The sequence below is a fragment of the Rhinolophus sinicus genome, linkage group LG06, assembly GCF_036562045.2.
Source record: "Rhinolophus sinicus isolate RSC01 linkage group LG06, ASM3656204v1, whole genome shotgun sequence".
Classification (NCBI taxonomy): Eukaryota; Metazoa; Chordata; class Mammalia; order Chiroptera; family Rhinolophidae; genus Rhinolophus; species Rhinolophus sinicus.
In genome coordinates, this window is record NC_133756.1 from 123,424,911 (window position 1) to 123,439,082 (window position 14,172).

At 37.8% G+C, this 14,172-nt stretch overlaps 2 protein-coding genes across 3 annotated transcripts in view; one reads left to right on the plus strand and one right to left on the minus strand.

Annotated features, from left to right (window-relative positions):
* The window catches only part of ZNF215 (zinc finger protein 215), a 105,017-nt gene that overhangs the window by 17,004 nt on the left and 73,841 nt on the right, over window positions 1-14,172 (plus strand). The window lies entirely within an intron of this gene.
* On the minus strand, window positions 4,760-5,743 carry OR6A2 (olfactory receptor family 6 subfamily A member 2). The gene has a single exon (XM_019727783.2). The coding sequence runs from the start codon at window positions 5,741-5,743 to the stop codon at window positions 4,760-4,762; it is 984 nt and encodes a 327-aa protein (XP_019583342.2).

Consider the following 14,172-nt stretch of genomic DNA (forward strand, 5'->3'; position numbering starts at 1 on the left):
ATCATGTGGATGGTAGAAAGGTAGAAGTTTTTTATAAAGAAATATTTAAAAAATTAAATGTGGAACTAATGGTTTTGTATTTTAATTCACGTTCTGCCATATATCATACTTAAGTAGAAAATGAACTTTCCTTAGGTTGTGTTATTTATTTCAAAATATAAACCCATGTCAGTCTTTCAAGTGGTATATTTATTCAAAGCATTCCCACTGAGATTTATTTCAATTTGACTAATATTTATTAAATGTCATATATAGTCAGGATCTTAGTAAGAAACAGAAAGTAATTTCTGCTGAAATTTTTGAGTAGAATTGATTTCACAACTATGTGCCAAGGATTGGATGAGGTGAAGACAACCAACAGGGATGTTGAACCACATAAAGACTGGTAGTGCAGATACCCAGTGACAGCTGCAGTCTTGGAAGGGGCACCCCTGTTGCAGAAGTTGTCATTCCCAGAGTCACAGAACCCTGGGAAGTAGGAAAGAATCCCTTGTCATCTTTTTCCTGGCATCTTGAGTTTCCTGTTGGTGCCTCCCATTGAGCCAACCAAATTAGAAGCCAGAGGCCAACTGAGCCAGAGTGATATAGTCCACAGGATCAATTCTTCTCACCCCCTGGGAGATTGGGTACACAAAGTGGTACAGGAATGCAGAGAACAGATAACTGGGGTGGGGGGGCTGGGAAATAGAGGATAGCCATCACAGGTGCCTACAGTGTCAGGGACTATGGTCAACATTGTAGATTCAAGAGGAATAAGGTTGTTTCTGCCCTGGTGGAACTCACAGTCTAACAGGGAGTGAAACACAAACTGACATCTATTGGAATGAAAAGCTGCTGCAGGCAAGGCTGAATACTCAAAGTGAGTTCACTTTGTTCCTGCTTTATAAGTGACTGCCATTCACCTGGTAGAAGCACAGCAACCTGAAGATCTAGTACTTGCAGAAACTGAAATGCCTCTGTAGAACTTATTATGTGTGCATAAATTTATGCAGTAAGAGAAAATTCACAGATTGGTTAGATTTGGATTGATAAACATGAATGTTCTTTGTTATGTGATCCCTTACTTCCTTACGTCACTTTATGCTAATCATCTTTCAGGTCTTTGAGTGTGCTGTTATCTCTCTTGATTCTTGGGTTTTCTTATCTCTGCATCCCTGACCTTCATTCCTGCCCACCATTTTACATTTGTGTATTTCCTTCAAATATTAGCCTAAATGCTACTTCTTCTACTGGAACATTTTCTCTTCTCACGCTAGGTCTACCTACCATTTGCTTCCATAGTACTTTGTACTTGCATCATCACACTTTTAACTCTGAAGGTAATTGTGTCTTTATCTTTCCTACTCATTATAGCTATTTGAAGGAAGAATCTGTGTCTATTTATTTTTTGTTGTTGTTGACCATTATATTCTCACAGGCTATTGCAGGGCTTGGCAAGGGATAAAGGTACGAAAAATTTTTAATGAGTGAATGAATGAATAAAGTTAAGCAAGATAAGAATTACTATAGTGTAATTATTACGTATATTAAGGTGACTGATATCATCAAAATGGATGTTTCATATCGAGGATCAATAAAAAACAAGGTTGAGTTGGTGAATGCTAAAATTATTCCAAAATAATAATAATTAATCTAATGAGTAGGTACTATTTCATTCAAATTGAGAATTCTTAATTAGTAGAGTAACATTATAAGAGCAATATAGAAGAAAGATTAGTCCAGGAGGTTGAATAATGTTGAGGATGGCTTAGGTCAAAATTAGGAGATCTATTTTATTTTATTTTATTTTATTTGTTTGTTTGTTTATTTATTTAAGGAAGGCACAGCTCACAGTGGCCCATGCAGGGATCAAACCAGCAACCTCGGTGTTATCAGCACCAGGCTCTAACCAACTGAACTAACCGGCCACCCTGGAGACCAATTTTAGACTCTCACTTAAAATGAGCAGGATATAAAATGGGTAGCTCTTTCTGATTATCCCTCTCATATTTTAGATTCAGTTAGATCAATTTTGTGGAATTCTCTCTGGTACACAACATTTCCTTATCTAGTCACAATGATATCTAACACTCACATTTGTCTTAGAAAATTTTGTATTTGTTTTCTGCCTAATTTGTGTATAGCATTTATGTTATATTGATGCATTGAGGGTTTCAGCTCAGACATATGCTGATGTAATGATATTCCATTAGTTTGTTGATAGTAGTCATGATATAGCATGGAGGGCCACAAGAATCCAAGAGACCAAAAGAGAGTGTCTCAAGGGAGACATAACTGCAAAATTTGCAGTAATACTGATTCTTTCTCATGAAACTTGATACCATCCCTATAATAAGAAATGAGCTCTTATAGTCCTGGAAGGAGTCTAAAATTGGGAGAGGACTGGGAGATTATCAACATTATTTTTAACGTCAGTGGTAGTCCATCATCATCAACCCTATTAAATCACAAACAGCACTATCACCACCACCACCACCACACCATTATCACATATCATCGCACTTGCACATAACTTACTAACTGTATTGCTTATTCCTTCCAGGCATCAGAGTTTATTAACTAATGTATCCTTAGAGCTATTATCACAGACTCTTAGATATAGAGAAAATCTAATACAGTTTTTGTAAAGCTAGACTCCCTGACTTCAAAAACAACTTTCACATTTATTAAGTGTGCATCTTGGACAGCTTATTTAATCTCTCTTTGTGTGAATCAGTTTCCTGATCTGTAAAATCAGGTAACTAATCATAACTAACTCATAGAAGTGTTATGAGAATAAAATAGTTTGTTATGTGTAGAGAGTTAATAATACTACCTTACATATGTTAACCTTTATTATTATTACTCTGTAATTTCAAAGTACTGATTAAATATATAAATATAAGTTCACAAACTTAATTGTCCAAACTTCATACAGTATATATTAAACATAGTTTAAGCAATACATAATATGTCGTGCTTCAATTTTTAATTTTTTTCTCTCTTCCTATTCTGTGATTACTTTAAAAATCAAGATCTATAAAGCAAGCAATTATACAGAGTCATGATAAGTGTCATAGGAATAACATCCTTTCTGGGACACTGTTTCTTCCTCAAGGCAGCAGGGCTCAGCTGAGCAGGAGGCACTGGCCAACCCCCATGGTCTTTTTGATAGCGTTTTTGACTTCCCAGTTCCTGAGACAGTAGATGAAGGGATTTAGCATGTGTGTGAGGACTGCATACACAGCTGAGATTAATTTGTTGGAATTAAATGATGCAATAGTTCTGGATTGAACATACACGACAATCATGGCTATGCAATAAACTATGACTACAGTGAGGTGGGATGCTCAGGTGGAGGATTTCTATCCTCCCTGAGTGGGGGATATACGCAGAATGGCAGAGACAATGTAGATATGGGAGAGGATGGTGGTAATGGTGAGAGGGAAGACAAAAGTGACAATAGCTAAAGCAAAGTCCACTTGCTGAGTTGTGGACACATCTTTACAGGCCAATTCAAGGACCAGTGAGATGTCACCAAAAAAACAGTTGTTCATGACATTGCAGACACAGATGGTGACATGTAAAATGAAATAGACCTTGATCACAGCGATCATAAAACCAGTCATATAGAAGAAAACTACCCACTGCACACATAACCTGTGAGCATGATGACTGGATATCAGAGAGGACCTATCAGTGCATTTTATTTATAATAACAAAAACACAGAAATATGTTAAACTTCTACAAATAGAGAATTGGTTAAATAATTTACAGTTTATAAATTATACGTCTATCTATACAAATCTTTCTGAATCAGAATGTTTTCAATATTTTTGGTGTTTGCAACACATGTTGCCAAATTTCCTTCCAACAAGCCTGAACCAATTTGTACCTCTCCATACTCTAGCAAGGCTTGAAGGTTTTAGTTCCTGCACCTGCTAGCTATAGGGGTGACACACATGCCTGCCTACATGGCTCTCAATTATATTTATTTATTATGCTTTTTCATAGCCACCATGTGCTAGACATTGTTCTGGGTCATGGTAATAAAATGATGAATAAGCAAATGTGATCCTTGTCTCCATGGAGCTTACAGTCTAATTAGGAAAATGGAAGATAAAATAAACAACTGCAATCAGCCACCAGTTCAATGTGTTAACTGACCTTGGTAAATCAAGAAATTAGGCAAAAAACCTCTGTAGTCCAGAAGGTGATACGTTGTCAACACAAAAATTTGCAGTTCCTTATCTCCTTGCCTTGTAATTCACACTAAAATTATAACCTCCTGGGTCCCATTACCTCATAGGCTGCAGTCAGTGGCCTATGGCTAAAAGAAATATCATCCAGAGACTCCTGATGCTTTTCCATAATTAAGCCTTTGCTTCCCTGAATCACTTCGTCCTTCTGCTTCCCTTTTCTATACCTTCTTCTTCAGAACCACAACCAAGAGCAATCCCAGGAAAGTCCATGTAGAGAGATGCCAGTTCTGCACTTGTTTGGTTATTTAAATGTTGAAGTGCAGTACCTTCTGCTCAGAGTCAGTCCTTTCCACCCCACCAGGATGCATGATTCCTGAACCTGCTCTATGTAAATTACATAGAAATCCATGGGCTAGCTGCTAGCTTACAATCCATTCCTCTTTCTCCTTCTGAACTATTTTCTTGGTGGTTTCTTTGAAACTCTAATCCCTAATTTAGGCCCTAAAACTCCTCTGGACTTCATAGAAGACATAGACCCCAAATTTAAGAATATTGTCTAAGACTTAACACCTCCTTTCTACCCACCTTTTCTAGCTTTCCCAGGCTTAGCATCCTGGCCCTGGTACAGATGTAGAGTATGGCGTAGGGCTCTCTTGACCTCTTGGTTGCGCAAGCAGTAAATGATGGGGTTGAGCAATGGTACAATGACGGCGTAGAGTACAGAGACCAGCTTGTTGGTGTTAAAAGCTGAGAGTGCCTTTGGCCGGGCATAGATGAAGATACTGGCTGCATAGAAGATGACCACAACAGTGAGATGAGAGGCACAGGTAGAAAAGGCTTTATGGCGCCCAGCAGCTGAGGGAATGCGCATCACGGCACCAGTGATGGCCATGTAGGAGGCCCCAGTGACAGAGAGTGGCCCTAGCAGGATAAAAATCGCTAGAACAAAGTCTGTAAGCTCTGCTGTGGACATGTCAGTGCATGAAAGGTTGAGCAATGGGGAGACATCACAGAAAAAGTGGTTGATGACGTTGGGGCCACAGTAAGAGAGGCGAGAAATGAAAAAAACTTTGAGCATGGCGATACCAAAACCTCCAGCCCAGGAGCTGGCTGCCAGCTGCACACACAGCTGGCTACTGACAATGACAGGGTAGCGGAGAGGATGGCAGATGGCCACATAACGATCATAGGCCATAACAGCAAGAAGGACACACTCAGTGCAGGCCAGACCCAGGAAAAAGTAGAGCTGTGTCATGCAGCCCTCAAAGGAGATGAGGTGTCCATGGCCCTGTTTGGACCCAACAAAGCCAGCTAGCATCTTGGGAATAGTGACAGTCACATACCAGATCTCTAGGAAGGACATATTAGCCAGAAAGAAGTACATGGGTTTGTGGAGGGTGGGGTGGTTCCTAACTGCCATAATGATGAGTGTGTTCTCAATCAGGACCAACAGATAGGCCAGCAGAGCGATGGCAAACAGTAGTGCCCGCAGTGGCACAGGAGCTGGGAAGCCTACCAACACAAACTCACTTACTCTCCCACTTTGGTTCCTCCATTCCATGGGTTTGGTCTTGCCCACTGCTCTTCAGGAGGGAGAATAGAGTGTCTTCAGGAGGTAGCAGCAAGAACTCAGCCTTTCTCTTGATGGGTTTATATTGGTAGAATGCAATGTATGTAGTACATATAATTCACCACTGAGCAGAGGCCATCTCTCTCTTCTGTAACCTGGGAAAGAGCTAAGACAAACATGGACAATAATAAATTGTTTTGTTTTGGAGATAGTACAGGAAGAAGTCTGTTTGGGCACTTGAAGAAGCATGCATTGATAAGCACCAGGTAAAGATGACACTAGTTGGTTCCTAAAGTACATACGTTAAAAAACAAAAATAGTAAGAGTCTGATCTACCCTAACATGGAAGTGTGTCTGTGAGCTAGATTATGACTCTGTGTTGAGTCATAAGTTACATAATGGAGGAATAACAATAATGTATAATACAATTGAGTATTTGTTGTGTTTTATTAGTGCAAGCATTCTAAAAATTTTGCAGATATTAATTCACTTAATCTTCAGAAAAACCTTGAGTTAGTACTGTTATTAACCTCACTTAACACCTAAGGAAACTGAGACATAGTTAAGTGACTTGTTTCAGGTCACACAGATAGTAAGAGGTGGAACCAGTAAGTCAGTTTCCAAAATATTCAGACAACATGAAGGAGGGACTGTGAGATTTATCCTGGATTTACATCCAAGAGAGGGAATCCTTAGGGCTCAGCTAGGAAAGCAGTTCCTTTTCTACAAGGGAAAGAAGTAGAACCCCAAAAGGTTCTACTTATGGAATGAAAGTCCTACATAACCTAGTACTTAAGAGGAGGACCTGGGCCCCACCAGAAAATCATATTAGGAAGAGGATTCTGGATGGCAGAAGAACTGAGAATCCCAATGGTTCTGAAAGTTGTGCTCTCTTGGAATGAGAGTAAAAAAAAAATATTCCTTTAGTATTGTTAAAAGATAAACTGAGGCACATTAAAATTTTCAAGAGTTTATTTGAGCAAACATCAATTCAAATCAGGCAGTGCCAAACAAATTGGTTAGGTGTGCTCTGTTGACAGAAGCCAGGGGCAAGGCTTTTATAGAGCAGGTACAGAGGCAAAGCAAGGACATTATTTGACTGGTTATAGGTAAGGTGGTTGACTTGTGGGGGAAGGCCTAGTTGACATCTTGTGATTGGTTGTTTTTAAATTTTGTTTTCTTGAATATGAATGCATTTCCAGTAGACTCTGGCTTAAGTTTTTGATGGCTTACCAAGCCATTGTATGCTACCAAGTCATTAAAGCCACGTACTTTAATGGCATCCTTGTTTTATTACTTTAACAGTATCAAGACCAACATAAAAGCATACATTTAGAGAGTACTATCTTTGTTTTCTGTGGTATCAAAAATAAAGTTTGTCCTTTACAAATATCAAGCCTCTTATGGACTTAATGTTGATTTTTCCACATGGGAGTTGATATGAAGAAAAAGTCATTGACCCTACTGTCCCTGTATGGTTGTAGCATTGGAAGGGAGTATAGAGATTAGAAGGGTGAATGGTGGCAGAAGAAGCTGAACACCTGGGTGCTAGTTCCCCTCAGGAGATTCCTTACTTTTTAGTCTTAGGCCTGCCTGTTTCTGTGCAGTTAGCAAGGGCAGAATGCGTTCACACATCAGATTTCAACCTGCAAATGTATTTTTTTTCCAGCTTTATTGACATAAAATTGACATATAACATTGGGTAAATTTAAGTTGTACAATGTGACCATTTGATACAAGTATATATTGTGAAGTGTGTACCACAGTAAGATTAGTTAACACATCATTTAGCTCACATAATTACCATTTTGTTGTTATGGTGGGAGTACTAAAGCTCTAATCTCATTGCAACCTTCAAGTATACAATAGAGTATTGTTAACTGTGCATATAATGTTGTACATTATATCAGAATGTATTCATCTTATACCTAAAAGTTTATACTCTTTGACCAATGTCTCCCCATCCCAGACACTCACCGTTCCTCTTTCTGTTTCTATGAATAGCCAAGACATGGGAACAACCTAAGCATCCATCATCAATGGATGAATGGATAAAGAAAATGTGTGTGTGTGTGTGTGTGTGTATTTCACCCACAAAAAAAGGAAATTCTCCCATTTACAATGACATAGATAGACCTTAAAGGCATTCTACAAAGTGAAATCAGCCAGACAGAGAAAAATACTATATATCTCATACTATATATCTCACTTATATATGGAATATAAAAACATTAATGCTGCTAATAGTTTTTCTTCTCTTTATGCTCTGTGATCAATACTTGAGCATTACTCAGCACTTGAGCCCTTGGCATCCCGCAATACTAGAGTACTTTATTACAACCACAAAATTCCCATATCCCTGGCTTACATTTCCCATCACTCCCATCCTTATTATACACACCCACAATTTATTCGTTTCATAATTTATGGTAGATCAACTATGTTCCAGATCACAAGCCAAGTTGCATTACATAAAAAATAAAGAAAACTAAGTTATCAAGGAGCTCATAATCTAGTGGTAGAGACGTATCTTCATCTTCTCATCTGTGAAAGTTTAAGCTACCACACCTATCCCTACATTATATACTAGCTTCATAAATGGGAATCTCAAAAGTACAATTGTCATTCATAATCTTAACCTTCATCCTTTCTTCTCAATACCAGCCTCATATGACATTTAATGTGCATTTGATCATTTGGCCCCAAACCTTCCTGCTTATCCTTTCATCTTCTCTATCTTCATATTTGAAGCTCTGCATACTTGAATAAAAAGATTAGTCTCTTACACATGGACTGGTAATTGGTCTTATTGCCTATAGTCTCTCCCCTAAAGTTGGAATCTGACCATTTCACTCCCCTACTTAAAGTCCTTCTATAACTCCCCATTGCCTACACAATAATGTTAAAGCTATTTAACAAGGCATATAAGTTCTTCATGACCTGCCATTGCTATCACCAAAATCTATCTCTTGCCACAACCTACCTCATATTTTATACTCTGAAGCTCTTGGCATGTGGCATGGGTATTAGCTCTGTAGCTTTGCTCATGCTGCAATCTCCATGAGCATGGCTCACTCCGAGGTAGCCTCCAAGTCCTGGCTGATGTGGCAACTCCTCATAGAGACAGCTGTCCTTCTTTCTTTCCTTTTTCCTTCACTGGTTTGGTGAGCTTCCTCTCCTCACTGTTCCCATTCTACATTTCTAAAGACATAGATTAGTTACTAGTATTTATGTCTTTCCTTTTGACAATAGTTCCTATGATAGGTTCTGCTTCAGTAACTGTATTAAAGGTATTATATTGTTGTATGGATGCGTGGGTGGGTGGGAAAATAAAGAAAATTGTGATATGGGATGAACAGATGAATTGCAGGTGATAGGAATGGAATATAAAAAGGGCAGCATGTAAAAATGAATTGCATGAAAATGATCAGGAGTGGAAAATTTAAATGAATTACCAGAAAATTTGACAGAGTTGAAATGACATGCAAGGAAAACAGACACTGAATGTAGAAAAGTGAGTAGATCTACAGGAATCAGATAAAACGTGAGGAAGTTGGATTATGTGCAGAGAGAGTAGACTTTCTATGGATAAAATGGATGATTTTTGGTAGGATAAATTTGCTATCTAGGCAACAGATCCAATGAGAGAAGATTAGGTAAAGATAACTATAATATAGAAAAGATAGACTAGCTATGGAAGATCATAAAAGCCGTAACAAGAGCAGGCAGAGTATGAATAAATAAAGAGACCAGATATAAATGGAAAAGATGAAGAAAGTGATGTTGGTCTAAGTATCAATAGAATGGACCAGATCTGGAAAATGCTGGTAGGGGTTTGGGTTTTATTAGGTGTAGAGAGGAATAGGAAGGGGAATGTATTGGACAGAAAGTGAACATGAGAGAATTGACCACTTGAAGAGCAATGTAAAAGATAATAGAATCCACTTACTTTATTCAGATGTCTTTGATCCTCCTAAGATGACCAGGCTGCTTACGAAAAGACTTAGGGAGTGTATATAAAAGAAAGTTGAAGCACCAGGACAAAGAAAGGTTCCACAGAGACTCCACCATCTCTTCCTCTCATGATCAGAGAAACTGCCAAACCACAAAAGATTCTTTTATCTTGCACCTCCCTCCTGTAGTCGGCATGTTGCCCTCCTTTGTGATGCTTTGGGATGGCTCTGAAGCTGGAGCCCAAGAGACCAAAAGAGATACAACAGGAGAGAAAAAAAAAAAGAAAAAAAAAAAAAGACTGGGGCGCAAGACTGGAAAAGGGTATATTTGGGAAACTAAGGAAATAAAAGTTTATCAGGAAAGTTACATGTAGGTGTCACAATACCCCTACAACCTCATAGCTTCTCGCCTTGCCTTTTCTTTCCTTGTCAGCCTCCATTTCTTTCTATCGTGCCACATTCCTGTTCAAAGGAAAGCCTTCAGCTTGGGGCCTGGACAACCTGGGTTTATATCCTAGCTCTGTCACATAGTCTTGGGCAATGTATTTAACTTCTTTGAACCTTGGATTGTTAATCCATTAAATGTGATTAATATACCTCACAGCATTGTTGAGAAGAGTAAATGTTAGGAGATATACAGAGTCCTTGGAACGTGATAGGGGTTCAACAATTTTAGACTTTTTTCTTTTATCTTCTGAACCCATATGGGTAACATCTATTAATTCTATGCCATCATAGAAAGAGCACTGAATTGGGAGTTAGGGTTTCTGGGTTTTAGTTTCATGTTTGTAATTTATATTTTGTTTAATCTAGGTTTTTGTTATATATCAGTTTATTTTCCATAAAATGACATATATTACAGGTGTTTTGAAGAGTAAATAAAACAAAGTTTGTGAAAGGTTTGGCACAGTACTCAGTCTATACTCAGCAGCATAAGTACAGGTTAATAATGTGGGCTCCACAGTCACACTACTTGTGTTAACTATGTGACCTTGGGGAAATTATTTAACCTCTCTATGCCTCCCTTTTCTTATCATTAAAATGGGAATAATTCTAATACCTACCTCACAGAGTTATGGATATTAAATGCATATATAGATTTTTTAATCCTTATATTTATTTATTTATTTGTTTGTTTGTTTGTTTGTTTAACTTTTTTAAATTGGTTTCAGGTGCACAAAACAATTGTAATAGTTAGACAGTTATCATTTATATCCCTCACACAGTGACAAGCCCCTGCCCCCATCCACTATCCCTATGACATCGCACACAGCCATTACATTTCCACTGTCTCTATTCCTAATGCTGTACTCCACTTCTTGTAACTATATATATATAAAATTGTAGTTGACATTCATTATTGTTCACCTTCAGCTGCAGGTGTACAGTGCAGTGATCAAGCATTTACATCATCCCTGAGGTGGTCTCCCTAACGAGACAAGTGTCCATCGGATACCCTACAAAATCTTTACAACATTATTGATTACATTCCCCAAATTGACTTTCGTAACCCCGTGGCAATCTTGTGGTCACTGACTGTGCTTTCTAATCCCCTCACATTTCCCCTTATCCCCACCCCACCTCCCATTAGCAACCCTCGGTTTTTCCTCTATGTCTCTGAGATTGTTTCTGATTACTTCATTCATTTATTCTTTTCTTTAGATTCCACATATAAGTGAGATCATATGGTATTTATCTTTCTCGTGTTGTTGCAAATGGTAAGATTTATTTCTTCTTTATGTCTGCGTAATAGTCCATTGTATAAATGTACCACAGTTTCTTAAACCAGTCGTCTACCGATGGGCATTTTGGTTGTTTCCATGTCTTGGTTATTGTGTATAAGGCTGCAATAAACATAGGGGTGCATAAATTTTTTTGAATTAGAGTTTTGGATTTCTCTGGATAGATACCTTGGAGTGGATTTGCTGGATCATAGGGTAGTTCCATTTTAAGATTTTTGAGATACCTCCATACTGTTTTCCATGGTGGCTGCACCAGTCTGCAATCCCACCAACAGTGCACCAGCGTTCCCTTTTCTCCACATCCTCGCCAGCACTTGTTGTTTGTTGATTTATTGATGATAGCCATTTTGGTTGGGGTGAGGTGGTAACTCGTGGTTTTTATTTGCATGTCTCTAATGATTAGTGAGGTTGAGCATTTTTTCATATGTCTGTTTGCCATCTGTATGTCCTTTTTAGAAAAATGTCTCTTCATGTCCTCTGCCCATTTTTTAATTGGGATGTTTGGTGTTTGTTTTTTCGAGTTGAGTTGAGTGAGTTTTTTAATAAATTTTGGATATTAACCCTTTATCGGATATATCATTAGCAAATATCTTCTCCCATTCAGTAGGATCCCTTTTTGTTTTATTGATGGTTTCCTTTGCTATGAAAAAACTTTTTAGTCTGATGTAATCCCACGTGTTTATTTTTTCTCTTACTTCACTTGCGCGGGAGGATATATCAGTAAAAATCTTCCTCCAGGTAATGTCTGTAAAGTTTTTTCCTATATTTTCTTCTAGAAATTTTATGGTTTCAGATCTTACATTTAAGTCATTAATCCATTTTTAATTTATTCATGTATATGGCATAAGGAAGTGGTCCAGCTTCATTTTTTTGCATGTGTCTGTCCAGGTTTCCCAGCACCATTTATTGAATAGACTGTCTTTACCCCACCATAAATTCTTGCTTCCATTGTCATAGATTAAATGACCATCTAGGCATGGATTTACTTCTGGGCTCTCTATTCTGTTCCATTGATCTATGTGTCTGTTTTTATGCCAATATCATGCTGTTTTGATTACTGTAGCCTTGTAGTATAATTTGATGTCAGGTATCAGTATACCTCCCACTTTGTTCTTATTTCTCAAGATTGCTGAGGATATCCGGGGTCCTTTATGGTTCCATATATATTTTAGGATTATATGTTGTATTTTTGTGAAAAACGTCATTGGTAGTTTGATAGGAATTGCGTTGAATATGTATATTGCCTTAGGCAGTATGGACATTTTAACTATATTAATTCTTCCTATCCATGAGCATGGTATGTGTTTCCATCTATTTCTATCTTCTTTTATTTTTCTCTTCAATGTCTCATAATTTTCTGAGTACAGATCTTTTACTTCTTTGGTTAAATTTATTCCCAGGTATTTTATAGTCTTTGAATCAATTATAAATGGGACTGTTTTCTTAATTTCTCCTTCTGATATTTTATCATTAGTATATACAAATGCAACTGATTTCTGAATATTAATTTTGTATCCTGCTACTTTACTAAATTTGTTTATCAGCTCTAATAGTTTTTTGGTGGAGTCTTTAGGGTTCTCTATATATAGAATCATGTCATCTTCATATAATGACAATTTTACCTCCTCCTTACCAATTTGGATGCCTTTTATTTCTTTTTCTTGTCTGATTGCTATGGCTAGAACTTCCAGCACTATGTTGAATAGAAGCAGAGAAAGTGGACAACCTTGCCTTCTTCCTGATCTTTTAGCCTTTCCCCATTGAGTATGATGTTAGCTGTGGGTTTATCATATATGGCCTTTACTATGATGAGATATGGTCCCTCTATTCCCACTTTCTTAAGGGTTTTTATCATAAATGGCTGCTGGATTTTGTCAAATGCTTTTTCTGCATCTATTGATAGGATCATACGATTTTTATTTTTTGTTTTGTTAATGTGATGTATCACATTAATTGATTTGTGGATGTTGAACCACCCTTGCATACCAAGAATGAATCCCACTTGATCATGGTGTATGATGTTTTTAATGTATTGCTGAATTCTGTTTGCTAATATTTTTTTAAATAACTTTAAACATATAGAAGGTGCAAGAAGAATACAAACAGCTCCCATATCCCCAATTGTTAATGTTTCATTTGTGCCACTCTCCTCCTCTCAACACTCATCACTATTTGAGATCAAGTTGCAGACAGGTCACCCATCATTCCTCAAAGTGTTCCACCCCTGCCCCCTCCCACTCAAGGACTCTTTCCTACATCACAACATCCCTAGCAAGAAATCAATGCTATACCACACTACCCCCCACCGCCCTCACACCCCATTCAGGTTTCACCCTCTGTCCCAACATTTCTGGTCCAACACCCATCCAGGATCACACATCTCAGTTAGCTGTCTTTCTCTTGCAGCTCCTTCAGCCTGGAATAATCAGTTTCTAGTTAGCTTTCATGTCACTTCACCTCTTTCATTTCTGATTTTATTAATTTGGTCCTCACTCTCTTTTTGGATGGAAGTTTCTTAAAACAGAACTTGCAACATAGTGTTTCTCAGTAAGTCTTAGCAGGTGTTCAAGAAATATTTGTTGAATCTGTGTCTGTTGAGAATGAAGAGAATTTATTCATGGGAATATTTGGAGATATAAGAGAAGGATCTTTGATATTCTGAGTTTAAGAGGGATTCTCATAAGTAATTGGGAGGAAGCAGTTCTTAAATAATCAGAACAAAATG